This window comes from Elgaria multicarinata, chromosome 4 (genome assembly GCF_023053635.1).
Source record: "Elgaria multicarinata webbii isolate HBS135686 ecotype San Diego chromosome 4, rElgMul1.1.pri, whole genome shotgun sequence".
Lineage (NCBI taxonomy): Eukaryota > Metazoa > Chordata > Lepidosauria > Squamata > Anguidae > Elgaria > Elgaria multicarinata.
The window spans coordinates 139,108,678-139,122,542 of NC_086174.1; the positions used below are offsets into that span (position 1 = coordinate 139,108,678).

The 13,865-nt window shown below is 44.5% G+C and overlaps 1 protein-coding gene across 2 annotated transcripts in view; it reads left to right on the top strand.

Moving 5' to 3' along the window:
* Nucleotides 1-13,865, top strand: part of HSPA9 (heat shock protein family A (Hsp70) member 9) — a 222,261-nt gene that overhangs the window by 190,676 nt on the left and 17,720 nt on the right. Inside the window, exons 1-5 of one of the 2 annotated variants that reach the window (XM_063125286.1) lie at nucleotides 6,245-6,349; nucleotides 8,229-8,287; nucleotides 10,297-10,384; nucleotides 10,475-10,656; nucleotides 12,121-12,245. In XM_063125286.1, coding sequence (XP_062981356.1) covers nucleotides 6,287-6,349; nucleotides 8,229-8,287; nucleotides 10,297-10,384; nucleotides 10,475-10,656; nucleotides 12,121-12,245 — 517 coding nt within the window. In that variant the 5' untranslated portion in view covers nucleotides 6,245-6,286. Of the gene's footprint in view, nucleotides 1-6,244; nucleotides 6,350-8,226; nucleotides 8,288-10,296; nucleotides 10,385-10,474; nucleotides 10,657-12,120; nucleotides 12,246-13,865 lie in introns of those variants that run through there. The other variant, XM_063125287.1, reaches the window with a different exon arrangement.

Genomic DNA, 13,865 nt, shown 5'->3' on the forward strand with positions numbered 1-13,865 from the left:
GTCTAGGTCAACCTTTCCAAACCTGGTGCCCAGATGTGTTAGATTATTGTTCCCATGCTGGTTGGGGATGATGGGAGCTGGGATCCAACCGATCTGGAGGGCACCAGGTTGGGGAAGCTGGACTATGTGAACATTCATATCTCAGGACTGAATCCTATGTGACAAATTGCATTTGTGCATTTAATTGAATTTATGCAAGACAGTTCACAGAAAGGGGTCTTCTCTCTTTAACAGTGTAACATGAGGAGAAAGGAGCTCAAGCCAGAAGCCCATTTACAGAAGATGCTATGGTGATGTTCAGTGGATTCAGATGTGACACAGTTCTTGGGAGTAGACCACTTTCATCCACTAGAAAAAACATATTGAACTCCTATAGACATTTATTTTGTGAGGTATTCAATACATTTAATAATAAGCAAAATTAATGAATGCATAAATTAGCAAATAACTTTGTTATGTAGATTGTCTCAGGGCATAATCCTATGCATGTTTAGACCAAAAAATGTCCTACAAGTTGTAGGGCTTTTGTTGTTGTTGTTTAAAACACGCATAGGATTGCACCCTCAGGGCAGGTTTGCATGGTGGCTTTTTTCCCCTCAGTGGGTGTGTCGGTGGCGAGCCTACTTGACAAAATTATCTTTCCAGGGTGTAGGTTGTTATGATATCTGAACCTGGCAAAACTGTGAGACGGGGTGGTTTACAAATCACCCTGAAACCCTATAACAAGCCATGGGTTTCAGGATGGTTTGTAAACCACCCCGGCACCCACCCTCGTCAGGTTCGATCACTATGACAACCTGCACCTGGCAAGGGTAATTATGCTAATTAGGCAGCTTGTGATTGGTACATGCGAAGAGGGAGAATAAGCCACCATGGCTTATTTTCCCTCCATGATCATGTGAATCCATGATTGGAGCTTCACTACACAAGCGATTTATGGCACACTCGTGATTGATCACTCACAGAAGTTTGCAGGTCCTTTTCATGATGTTGTCAACCTCTGATTTCCTGCCATTTACAAGTCGGAGCCTGCCATTTTACCTACATTTTTCCCCCCAGGTATGATCCACAGTTTCCACCTCCATTTTATTAGCATGTCAAGTGCTGGTCCCTTTCACATGCCTTCCTGGTATCGCCACTGTATCAGCGAAATCTCTTTTCACTTGTTCGCTCTTCCGTTATTGCACCTGCCCCACCTCGTCCCCTTCTCCTTCCCCCTCCAGTTCATTGGTTTTTGTGGTTGATGGAGATTGTGATGGGTGTGGGCTTTCTCTCCCCCCCACCCCCAGTTTTGTTGTCTAGCATTTCAGCGATTTAGCATTTCATTGGCTGAGCAACGTTTCTGCCTTCAGAGGTGAGATGTTGCTCCCTTCTGCGCAAGCTCTTCACACACCCTCTCTCCCTCCCCTTCCCAGTTGAGCGGTTCTACAGACTGGATGAGAACCAGCCCTTCCCTCCTCTTTTGTCAGCAAGACTGCCCTGCAATGCACATGCCCCCAAGAAGGGAGGTTCTGCGACATAGTGCGAGGGTGGCAATGCACAGGGACGGAAGGGTGGTTTTATCCCACATGGAGAAAAAATATTGCACTTTCCCCATCCCAGAAAAACATGGAAAATAAAGAGATGAACATGACTGCAGGAGAGGGACGATGTGTGAGGATTGTGGGGCAAGATGGTAAATAAGGCAGGACGAAAGTGCATGCTGGTGCGATGGAGCACTTTTAAAACCCCGAAAATGCTGCAATAAATAGAAATTGCACAATAACGCAGCACCATCTGCTGGCAGTATAATGAAACATATGGGGGGGGGGAAACAAGGGAGGGAAGTGCATGTATTGTGCCAATAACTAAACTGGTGAAGACTCTAAAAGACAACGCCCTGATAAGGCTGCGGGATTTTTGCTAAATGATGGATTTGCATGTGTGAGCTGATTGGCTGAGTGAGAAGGAGGTGGGTGAAACGTGTGTGGCTATATAAACTGGATGCTGTGCCTATGAGAGGCAGACATGGATGAGATAGAATGTGTTGAGAGAGGGCTATGATGTGAGGTGGTTTAGAACAGAAATTGAGTCCGAGTCAGGGAATTAATATATGAGGGGTTAGATCCGACTTAGGATTTTAGGGAGGAAAGAGTGAGTGTGTTAAGAATTCTATGAAAATCTGTGGTGATTATGCAAGGACCATAGAGTGCATATTTTGAGTTATTTGCTTGTTATTCAACAACTTATTATTGTAATTAATAAAGCTTTCTTTACTCCCAAATTATTAGGGCTGTGCACGAACCCCCCGATCTGCTTCAGGCCAATCCGCCCGTCCCCTGCTCCGCTCCACGGAGCAAGATCCAGCTTTGCTGCCGTCGCTGCATGGACAGTGGTGCCGGCACCAGGTAAGCCACCCCCTTACCTGCATTCTTCGCAGTCTGTCATGGGCTTCAATTGAAGCCCCGGCTTGAAGCAGGAAGAAGCCTTGGCCTTCACTTCCGGCTTCAACCGGGGCCTCAATTGAAGCCCGCGACGGACACAGATAAGCCTCCCTCCTCCCTTACCTGGCTCCATCGTAGTCGCCGCAGGGACTGCGCCGCCGCCACCAGATGAGTCCCCCTCCCCCCCCCCCACTTACCTGCGTCCAGAGCTCCGGATTGAGGCGATCCTCTTCGCCTCGATCCGCAGCCCCCCCCCCCCCCGACTCTCTTCGCCTCTGCCTTTTCCGGAGGCGAATTAGGCCTCCTCGCTACTACTTCTCCGAACTGAAGAGAAGCAGAGCACAGCCCTACAAATTATGTGTGTTTAGGATTTCAGCCTTAAAGCCATTTAGGCTTCAGCACCAGCAGCTTAAATTGGGCCCAGAAGCCACAGAAATGGAAAGGCATTTGATACATATCATTTTACCGGTCTAGACCCCCATTCCCATTCTGCACCAATTGCAGCTTCAGAACATTTTTCAAAACAACTCTATGAAGAATGCATTGCAACGGTCCTTGAGCTTCCAAGGAAATGGATGATGTTTGCCAAATTCTTCTCCCTTTTGATAAGGCCATGGTCATTTGGCTCAGTGGCCTTCTGTTTCCCCAACTATATTGGTTTGGAGAACACGCTAACAAAACCGCTCCATAAAAAGGATTAAATTTGAGAATTCAGTTGCTTAATCCTTTTTTATACAGTGGCTTTGTTAGCATATCCTCCAAACCTATATAGTCTAATCAAGAAACAGTTGAATACTGTTTCCCTGTAAAAGGGTTCAGCTGCTTGTTGATTTATGAAATATTGTGGTTATTTAGAATATACCAGGCTTGTAAGTAACCATTTGCCTGGCTGCATGGCAACGAAGAATCCCCTTCAGAATTATAGACCAAGGAAGCTTTAGAATAACTGAATATATTTTCTTTTAAGCCATAGATGGCTTATACCTTATGGGCAGTATCCAGTAGGGCGCAACCACTAACAGAACTAACGTTGTGCTGCCATTTAGTGCAATGCCTGTAGTGTTAGCTGGCACACTGAGTTTTCCAGGGCAGCATGGTGCACCAGCTAATGTTATTAGCATTCCACTAGACCTAATGTATGCTAGTGCGATGTCATTAGCAGTTGCACCCTGTTGAATACTGCTCTATATGTGGGGGCAAATAGACTACTCACACTTTTGGACTTTTTTGCAGGGCTGACAAGCATTAACCGTTCCCTTGAAGCTCAAGGACCATTGCAACATAACTTCTATCATTCATCACAGTAATCCTGTATACTAACAGCAAACTCATTCTGTGACTGTGGATCTTATGTAGCTAACATAGAACTGTCTAGTCATAAGAGGGAACTATTAGCAGGCTTAGGGGAACTCTGTGGTTTGAAGAAGTATGTTGTTTTTAAAATGAGAGGGAAAGCTCCAAGGAACAGCCCATGCTCAGTAGCCACAAAATGCTTGGTGTATATTTTGGGGGAAGGAACGGAAAACCGGAAGAAAGAGAGAAACGGAGTATCCAGAAAAAAGTGCTTACTTGTTGGCTGAAACTCCAGATAGGAGCACTCCACACTGAAACATATTGGGCTCATCTACACCAAGCAAGATATTCCACTATGAAAGCGCTATATAAAAGGCAGGAGGCACGCTACTGCTTTATAGCAGTATTGAAGTGCACTGCAGGATTTACACTACTGCTTCATAGTGGTACTAAAGTACACTGACAACTGTTGAGGCCCATGACACATCTACACCAAGCAGGATATAACATTATTAAAGCAGTATATGGTATGTGTAATGGGCCCCAACAGTTGTCAGTGAACTTCAATACCACTATAAAGCAGCAGTGTGGCTCCTGCCTTTTATATACTGCTTTCATACCACTTTCATAGTGGAATATCCTGCTTGGTGCAGATGAGCCCATTGTTGCAAGTCCAGTCAAAGTGAAACATCAAAGTCCCATTGATTTCACTGAGAAAGTGAGGCATTTATACAGCCTTGGAATAAAAGTGCTTAACTAGATTGTGACCTCTATATCAAGATGGAGGTTGAAAATAGTAAAATCACATGGAGATTTGTGACATCAATTTATTTATTTGCTGAATGGAAGAGAATACAATTTGTAGACAGAAGGTCTGCATCCTCTCCCAGCTGTGAAAAACACTAATCTCCAATCAGCAACTGATTAAAGATAAGAGTTTTCCCTGCTGTGCATTGAGAAAGGGAGCATTTGTCACAGTGCAGTAGGGGGAAACTATTATCCCGGATCAGCTGCTGATTGAAGAGAGCTTTTCTAGCAGGGGAGAACAGAGGGGGCTGGAGAGGAAATAGCAGAAATGAATCAATCAGCGTACTTTTGAAGTTTGTCCTGCTTACTTGTGAGGAGATATGTTGCTCATGCTTGCTTCCGTGTTAGTTAGGAAACTATTTGAAGGTGCTGTGGGATGAATTAGCCCTCCATACTTATGAGTAGACATCCAGAGTTTTATCCTACTTATGTGAGACAACATACAGCAGTGGGGCATTTGGGATGCTGTTTGAAAGAACTACTGAGTGATTCAGTCTTACTTCTGAGCAGACATGCAGAGGCTACCATATTCTACTTGTTTTTGAATAGGCATGATACTCCTGCTGAGTGGACAAACATAAGCTTTGTCCTGCTTAATTCAAGGTTGGTTTAAAGGTAGTAACGTTTTGCCCTTCCGGTAAACCTTTCCCATATTGGAATTTAGCCTTTGGGAGTGGAAAGGTTTTCCCTAGCCCTGGTTTCTGCCATCTGAATTTGCCATTTATCCTAATTGCTCTGCTGCTTATTATACTATTGTGTGGTTCAAATAAAGAGTGTGAGACACATTACTTTTTCTCATTTATTAATATGAATCCTGGCGAACCTAGCCCTCCACTGACTCAGGAATCCTTTTGGTCAGAGGTTCTAACTTAACCTGCATCTTGTTCTGTACAAGAAAGTATAGATTTGATTAATATTTCTATATTTACTAAGTGCTTATTGAAGATATGAACATCCATGTTTTTTTACAGTGGTGCTGTGGGAGCATTTGTATTGCTGTTGAGTGTTTTCTTTTACTCTGTGTGTTTATTGTATTTGTCCTTACTTGAAAATCAATAAAAAATAGTATTATTTTTTTTAAAAAAAGAAGAAGCCATGGCTATCATATATGGGGAGGATTTCATCACTTCTTTATGTTATCAATCTTACATTGAGAACATAAGAAGCGATTCAGAGATTCTCCAGAGACCTCTTCTGTCAGCGCAAATCTATTACGTCACACCGTGGTCAACGAGGCCCACTGCCGCTTGCGCAACATTACAGCCCGTTTCATAAGACGCTTGTAAAAGTGCGCGCGCCCAGGACTTTCCGAGTACTGCTGGAGGGACACAACGCGCAAGCGCGGCCATGTCCCGCCTTCTTGCTGATGCCATCCATCCATCAACCTCCACTCTTTGACCTTGGAGCGCGCCGTTGCCGTCCGAGGACCAATAAGGCTGTTCAAGGAAGCTGCCTGTTCAGAAAGAACCGTTTTTATTTCCATTGTCAACGGCAAGAAGGGGGAAATCTGTAAACGATCCTACAATTGAGAAATCGCGCATTAGAAACCGGTACGGGGGAGTATTTTTCCGGAGACTGTTCTGACTCTGCTGTTCGGTTCAGGCGCTGTGTGTGGGCAGCTATCAGGGAAAGCGAGGCCCCCCTTGCACACGCCCCCTTCGTCGTACCCACGTGGGTTGGAGACTTCCAGAAAGCCGCCGTGTCCGCCGCGCGCATCCTTTTTCCTGCCTGCCTCCTTCCGCGGCCTTGTCCTCGCTGCCACCATGCTGAGCGCCGCCCGCTTAATGGTTCTGCGCCGCGGAGGGGCCGCTCCCGGGCCAGCCCAGGTGAGAGACGCGGGAGGGAGGGAAATGGAGGCCGCCCGGACGAAGGGAGCTGCTGGTTCCTTCCCCAGGCAGCGAGAGTCAAGGGCGTTGGAAGCCCCCCCCAAAAAAAGAGAGCCCCGTTATCTGCTCTTCAGCATCTGGCGCTCAAAGGTAGACTGCCTCCAAGCATGGAGGGTCCACCTGGTTCCCAGGGCGAGGAACTGCCGCTGCAGTGCCATGAATCGGCCTGATTCTTCTGCAACGGAGGCAGCTTGGTGCCCTCCAGATGTTTTTGGACTGCAGCCCCTGTCAGCATGATCAGTGATGGGGATGATGGGATCTGTAATCCAACACTTCTGGAGCGCCCTACATTCCCTGCCTCTGGTTTATAAGGGATATTCGCTCTATTAAGCCTGAGGGTAGGGGACTGTCTTCTGTCTTATTTGTTGATAAATTGTAAGAGAGCCTTTTATTTTTATTTATTTTTATTTTATTTATCATATTTATACCCCGCTCCTCAGCCAAAAAAGGCTCTCGGAGCGGCTTACACTTAGCAAAAAAGACAGTCCCTGCCCTCAGGCTTACAGTCTAATAAAGACATGACACACAAGGAAAAGGAGTTCAGGAGGGAAGAGGTAAAGGTGTGGGATAAAAATACTCTAAATTAAATAAATATAAATCATGCCCAGTACCCTGACTCCGGCAGCGGCCCAGCTGATGTTTCTTAGCGTGCCCACAGGCAAACCATGAAGGCAACAGCTTTTCAGGCACCTGATAGCCAGAGGTACACTGCCCTTGAACATGGAGGGTCCAATTTTGTTAGCATGGTTGGCATCTGTGAGTGGGTCTGTTCTCTCTGGTTAATTAGTCAAATTCCCCTTGAAACCCACGTGCAAGAAATGTGCTCTAGAGGGACACGTGAAACAAATTATACTTAAATAAAAGTGGGTGGTTTGGGGGTTGTTGGTTTTTTGCTCTGATTGATAAAACTTGCAATCTGAATTCTTTGGGGATGAGAGGAGGGTAGCAGCCACTAGGTCAGGTGTACTACAGATCAGTCAGAGTAGACTTGAGGCCTCAGCAGCTCTAGTGACTTGCAGATTCCTGTACAACTAAGCATTGCCCAAGGGAGCACGTGCACCTCTGCCGGTTTTGAATTCCATTGCTTTTGTTTCCTTGAACTGTTAATTTGGCATTCCTGTGGAGCCACTGGATTAAATGGGGGAGGAGAGGAGATTCTCCTTTTATCTTCATCCGTACATGTTGAAGAATCTCCTTTTATCTTCATTAGTACTTGTTGAAGAACCTCAATACTTTAGTTAGTAAATACAGGTTTAACTATCTGAAGAAGCCAGAAAAGCTATTTAAAAAGTTCAGTTCCATGTTCTTTAAAAAAATGAGTTAGTTTGAGTTAGAATTATTGAAACCCTCAGTTTGTATGATAAGCCTGGCTTCTGCTGAAATAGTAAATGGGAGATCCTGTAGAACTGTACAGATAAGAAAACTTTCCCTGAAATGCAGAGTTAATCAACAGTGCTTTTTTATTAAATCTTTGGCTAGGTAGGAATAATTAGAGTTGTAGTCCTGGAGGACACCAGCTGCTGCAATGTGTTGTATGTTTGCTAGGGAATAAGTTCCATTGAGCTGGCTAGGATTTAATTCTAGCTAAGTATACATATAGTCAGCATACCACTCTAGCAGCTTTATGCCCTGCCAAGGATGCTTGCCACGCAAAAGTGCTTTTGTTTAACTGAAGTGTTTTCCTAATATTACTCTTTGCAGGAGGACATGTTTTTAAGGCTTAAGAGTATTAAAGATGATGGTGGAAGATGGCTCACCCTCACTGGAGACTACAGTCGTTCTTTAAAAAAGCATTTTATCAACTTTATTTGTTTTATAGGTTATCTGGAATGGATTAAGTCAAGAAAGCCTCAGAAGAGTAACAAGCAGGAAATATGCGTAAGTAATGTAGCTGAACAAACCAGTAATTACTGGTCCCTTATTGTTGAAATGGCTTCTAGAGAGTTCTGAAAGGATCTCTTCTACCAAAGTTAAAGAGGTAAAGGACAGTAAATAAAAGCAAGCAAGGTGGAGTGAATCAGAAATTTGGGGAGGAAATAAATTTTTCTGTTGCAAATACATGTTTGGCGTGCATCTCCATCTTTCCTCTGGTTTTCTGTCATCTCACTTGACCCTGTTTTCTGCACCACTTGAAATAAAACACGTCGCTGTTGGGAAATGTGTGTGTGTGTGTGCACAAGCACACACACACTTATCAAGAAAGCACAATAATCAAGAAGACCATCTCAACATTTCCAGACTTTCAGTTTCTTGAAATCCATGAAGGCTGGCATCAAGGTTTAGGATGGGAAACTGCGACTATATCCATAGTGCTTTATAATGCGCAAGGGGCAGGTCGTTGTTTACAGTTGTCAGGGGGTTACAATCTATAATTCAGTACAAAAGAGTCAGATGGGGAAGGGTAGTGAAGACAAACAGTGGTATAATAGTTATAGTTGGCTATGGGGTTTAAGCCAAGGCCTTCATTGAAAAGGTAGGTTTTGAATGAAGTAAGAGAGGTGGGATTCATGCGGATGTTCTGAGACAGAGTTTTGTGTGTAAGGGACACCAGGAGAGAGAAGGTGGATTATTTTGACAGAGCAGGAGTCCTTTGGATGGTTGAGGGGTGGGGGTGGCACTGAACAAGCAAAGGTCAAAGGCAGAGGATGTATTGGGATAAGAACAGCAAGATGGAGTGAGGGGACAAGGCCAGGGATGACTTCAAAGCCAAGGAGATTGTGTTGGATCTGAAAGCAAAAAGGAAACTAGTGTAGAGATTTATGGAGGGACACTGCATGGTCAGAGCGAGTGAGGTGAATTATTCCAGCTGTAGAGTGCTGGATACAGGTGTGAGGACTGAAGGGTGACGACAGAAAACCAGAGTGGGGAAGGGCTGCAATAATCAAGGTGAACCTGAATATCAGCTGAGGAGGCAGAGAAGGGAGGTTGTGTTTTTGGCAATTGGCTATTTAAATCATGGGTGGGCAACTTGTAGCCCTCCAGATGTTTTGGCCTACAATTCACATCATCCTTCCATGTTGACTGCCCTACCTAAGACTGATGGGAGTTGTATACCAAAGCATTGAAGTGTTGAAAGTTGCCCATCCCTGATTTATATGGCAGTGGTTATGGATGGTTGGTTTTGCATACAGTTTTAACAGCCTTTTCCATCTGAGCATCCTACAGATGTTTCGAACTACAACTGCTTCAGTCAGTATGGCCAATAGTCATAAATACTGGGAATTTTAGTCCAAAACATCTGGAGGGCACCAGGCCCTGCTACTCTTCGGCATTCCCCCTGAATTTAGAAATACCAAATGTTCCCTCTCTGGCTTAAAGGGTAAAACCCCGGCATTCTATTCAGTATGTACCGTGGGTGATGTTGGAACACGGAAGAGCCCTGCTGTATCACACCAAGTGTCTTTCTAAGTCAGCATTCTGTTTTTCTAACCGTGAACAGCTAAATGCCTCTACAAGCAGGGTGTGAAGGCAATGACACGCCCTTGTTGCTTGTTCTAGAGCAGGGGTTCTTAACGTGGGGTCCATGGACGGGTTTCAGGGGGTCTGTGAAAGTCAAATAAATTTATTCATACTTTGTGTACGTCATACTGTATGAGGCAATCAATTTTCAATAAAATAAAGTATATTCATTGTATGCAAAGTTGTGTTTATGTGCATTTTTCTAGGGAGGGGGGTCCATAGCTTTCACCAGATTTTCAAAGGGGTCCGTGACTCAAAAAAGGTTAAGAACCACTGTTCTAGAGCGTGGTATTCAGAAGTGCCAGCAATAAAATGTTGCAGCGTGCAATGCTGCTTTCAGGGTGCCAGGCAAATGAGTACATTATATTAGCCAGATGCTTTGGAAGCAGGATGAAAGCTTTTTAATCCATCCTAAATTTACCTTTCAGCTCCGAAGCAATCAAAGGTGCTGTCATTGGTATTGATCTTGGCACAACCAATTCTTGTGTGGCAGTCATGGAAGGAAAGCAAGCCAAAGTGAGTAAGAAATCATTATTGATGCATCAGATGACCTCTGTTGTTCCAATTACTGCCACTCTTACCTTTTGATTATTTTCTGTTGTGCAGGTGCTGGAAAATGCAGAAGGTGCCAGGACCACCCCTTCTGTTATAGCATTCTCAGGCGAGGGTGAGCGCCTGGTGGGAATGCCCGCTAAACGGCAGTCCGTAACAAATCCCCACAATACCTTCTATGCTACCAAGCGGCTAATTGGGCGGCGATACGATGATACGGAAGTGCAGAAAGATATGTAAGGATTTGGGGGGGGCGGGGAATTGAATATGTGGGCTCCAAACCTGAACACATTTATGCTGCTCGAGTTATGTTAACTCCATAGAATCATAGAATATCAGAGTTGGAAGGGGCCTACAAGGCCATCGAGTCCAACCCCCTGCTCAATGCAGGAATCCACCCTAAAGCATCCCTGACAGATGGTTGTCCAGCTGCCTCTTGAAGGCCTCTAGTGTGGGAGAGCCCACAACCTCCCTGGGTAGCTGATTCCATTGTCGCACTGCTCTAACAGTCAGGAAGTTTTTCCTGATGTCCAGCCGGAATCTGGCTTCCTTTAACTTGAGCCCGTTATTCCGTGTCCTGCACTCTGGGAGGATCGAGAAGAGATCCTGGCCCTCCTCTGTGTGACAACCTTTTAAGTATTTGAAGAGTGCTATCATGTCTCCCCTCAATCTTCTCTTCTCCAGGCTAAACATGCCCAGTTCTTTCAGTCTCTCTTCATAGGGCTTTGGTGTCTTTAGACTTGTAGTTATAGTGTTCCAGAGGTGGCCTAAAACCTAACTGAAATATGTGAGAACTGGTCTGGGTGCCAATTTATGAGTGTTACTGGGAAAGTAGAACTTGCAAGTGTTTCTAGGGGGCAGAGTAGAGAGTTACGACAGGTTTGTAAAAGAAACATTTGCATGTTCATCTGGGTTGAGTTAAAAATGCTGGGGAGGGTGGTTCTGTGTATAATCTCTATAATTCTAGAGTAGCCTCCCCTAATCTGGTGAAGAATTGTTAATAGCAAAAATACATTCTGTAGATAAGATTTTTTTTGCAGATATCTTCCTACAACCCCCTGAACAAGGCTTGAAAAGGTACAGGCTGAAACGGCGCATCAGGCTCTTCAACCTACAAATAAAAAGTTCAGCATCCTGAGAATTTGCTTCTCTCTTTTTTCCCACCTGATTTGGGTGCTTCTCTCTCCCTGTTTTTGATACTCCTCTAACCTGGTGACCTCCGGATTTGTTGGAGAGCGCCAGATTGGGGGAAGCTGCTCTAGAGGCTGTGTGATTCTCCTTTCTTAAAGGGGAGAGAAGAGTATGGCCTTCTGTGCTACCTTCCTTTCAGGGCCTTCCATTAAGCAGGGCTTCCTTCCTAAGCTTGCATGGGAGGGCTGCGTTTCCCAGGTTCCGAACTAAAGTCTCTACAGCTGAAAGGGGGAACAGAGAGCAGCTGCCATTAACCCTGCACCATAGAAGCACGGTGGAGGGTTATAATGATGCCTGCCCCCTTACTTCATTCATGAGGTTTATTAATGAAAACTTTTAATATAAGGGTTTAGGGATGGCTTTGTAGTAACAGAATTCTTACACTTTAAAATTCTGCAGCTGCTAGCTTTGGTATTTCATGAAGGAGCCATACCAGTGGAGTGTTTGGAACGATGCCTGTGAGGGAGTTGGTTGCTATAGATTCTGACTTTCTGAAAATACTCTTTCAGCAAGAACGTTCCTTTTAAAATAGTTCGTGCCTCCAACGGCGATGCCTGGGTAGAATCTCACGGAAAGCTGTATTCCCCAAGCCAAATCGGTGCCTTCATATTAATGAAGATGAAAGAGACTGCAGGTTCGTACAGCACAATCTTTGAGTGGCCGTTGGCCAATCGCAATAACTCAGCCTAACCTTACTCGCAGGGTGGTTGTGAAGGCTCGGTGGGAATGGGACGATTTGGTGTACGCCACACTAAATTTCTTGGAGGAAGGGCAAAATATTTAGCTTAAGTTACATTCTTTCCAGTCCGTTTTCCGGATGAAAACTGGTTTGGTTTCTCTACTGGATGATTTGCACTCAGGTCTGGTTAGGGGAGTCTGATTCTCTGGGCTCTTCTGGGCTTTGTAGTGGCGTTTGACACCACCGATCCTGGTATATTTCTGTCCCAACTTTCTGGCCTGGGCTGAGGAGGCACAGTATTATGGTGGTTCCGGTCCTTCCTCAGTGGTTGGTACCAGAAAGTCCTGCCGGGTGATTTCTCCTCTTCCCCATGGCCTTTGGCTTGTGGGGTGACACAGAAGTCTGTTTTATCCCCCATGCTGTTTAAGCTATTGGGAAAAGTCAGCTGGAGGTTTGGCCTTTAGTGTCAGCAGTATGTACATGACACACAGCTCTAGGTTCTTTTCTACCTAAGGATCTAAGAAAGGCAGTGTAACACTTGAGTAAGTGTCTGGATGAGGTACTGGGATGGATGAGGGAGAACAAGCAGAAAGACCCACAGATAAAAGTCCTGTGGGTTGGGAAGTTGGCAGATCTGGATAGTGGTGTGACTCTGATGCTGGATGGGGTTGCATTCCTCTAAAAGGGCCAGGCGTCTAGTTTGTTGGGAGGCCTCTTGGGCTTGAAAGTAACAGCTGCAGCCTGGAGTGCTTTTTACAAGTTTTGCCAGCAGTTGACTATTTGGAATGGCTGGACCTGGCCTCTGTTTCCCAAGCATTGGACTGTTTTGGAGCGCTTTATGTGGGACTGTCTTTGAAGATGTTCCAGAAGCTGTGACTGCTACAATAAACTTCTGGCCCCACTTCAATTGCTGGTCTTTGCTTTTTAAAAAAACTGTTCTGGTTGTCCCGCCTTTATCCATGTAATCCTGCCTGTAAATTAAGATTTGTATGAGTCCTATTTGAGTGCCTGCCATTAAATGTTAGCTGTTTTTATGGTTTTAAATTTTGTATGTTGATTTTTAATGTTCAGTTTTTTAATCTTTGTAAACCACCCAGAGAGCTTCAGCTATGGGGCGGTATATAAATGTAAATAATAATAACTAATAATAATGCCAAGAGATAGGGTCTTCTTGGTGATAGCCATCCTATTGACTTATTTCCTGACTCTTCTGCACAGGAATTCATGCAAGGCTTGAAGACCTGCCTCTTCAATTATGTTTTTAACTGAGATTTTAGTTAGCTTATTCATTTCAGACCAGCTTCTCAAAAGTATTCTGTATGCTTGCCAACGTGGCTATTAGATCTTTGTGTTTTGCCTTTGAACACAGATTTGTGGGGTTGTAACCCTAAAAGGTGTCTAAAAATACAATAAATGAATGTAATAAATTCAGATAATAAAAAAATAGAAATAATTCCAAAACAAATCTTCGGGGAATGTTTGTGTGGTCTGAAGTGCTACTCATACTTCAATAGTAGAAAGTGGCCCAGATTGAAATCTGACTTGAATTTACCTACTTTAAAAGATGTTCTCTGT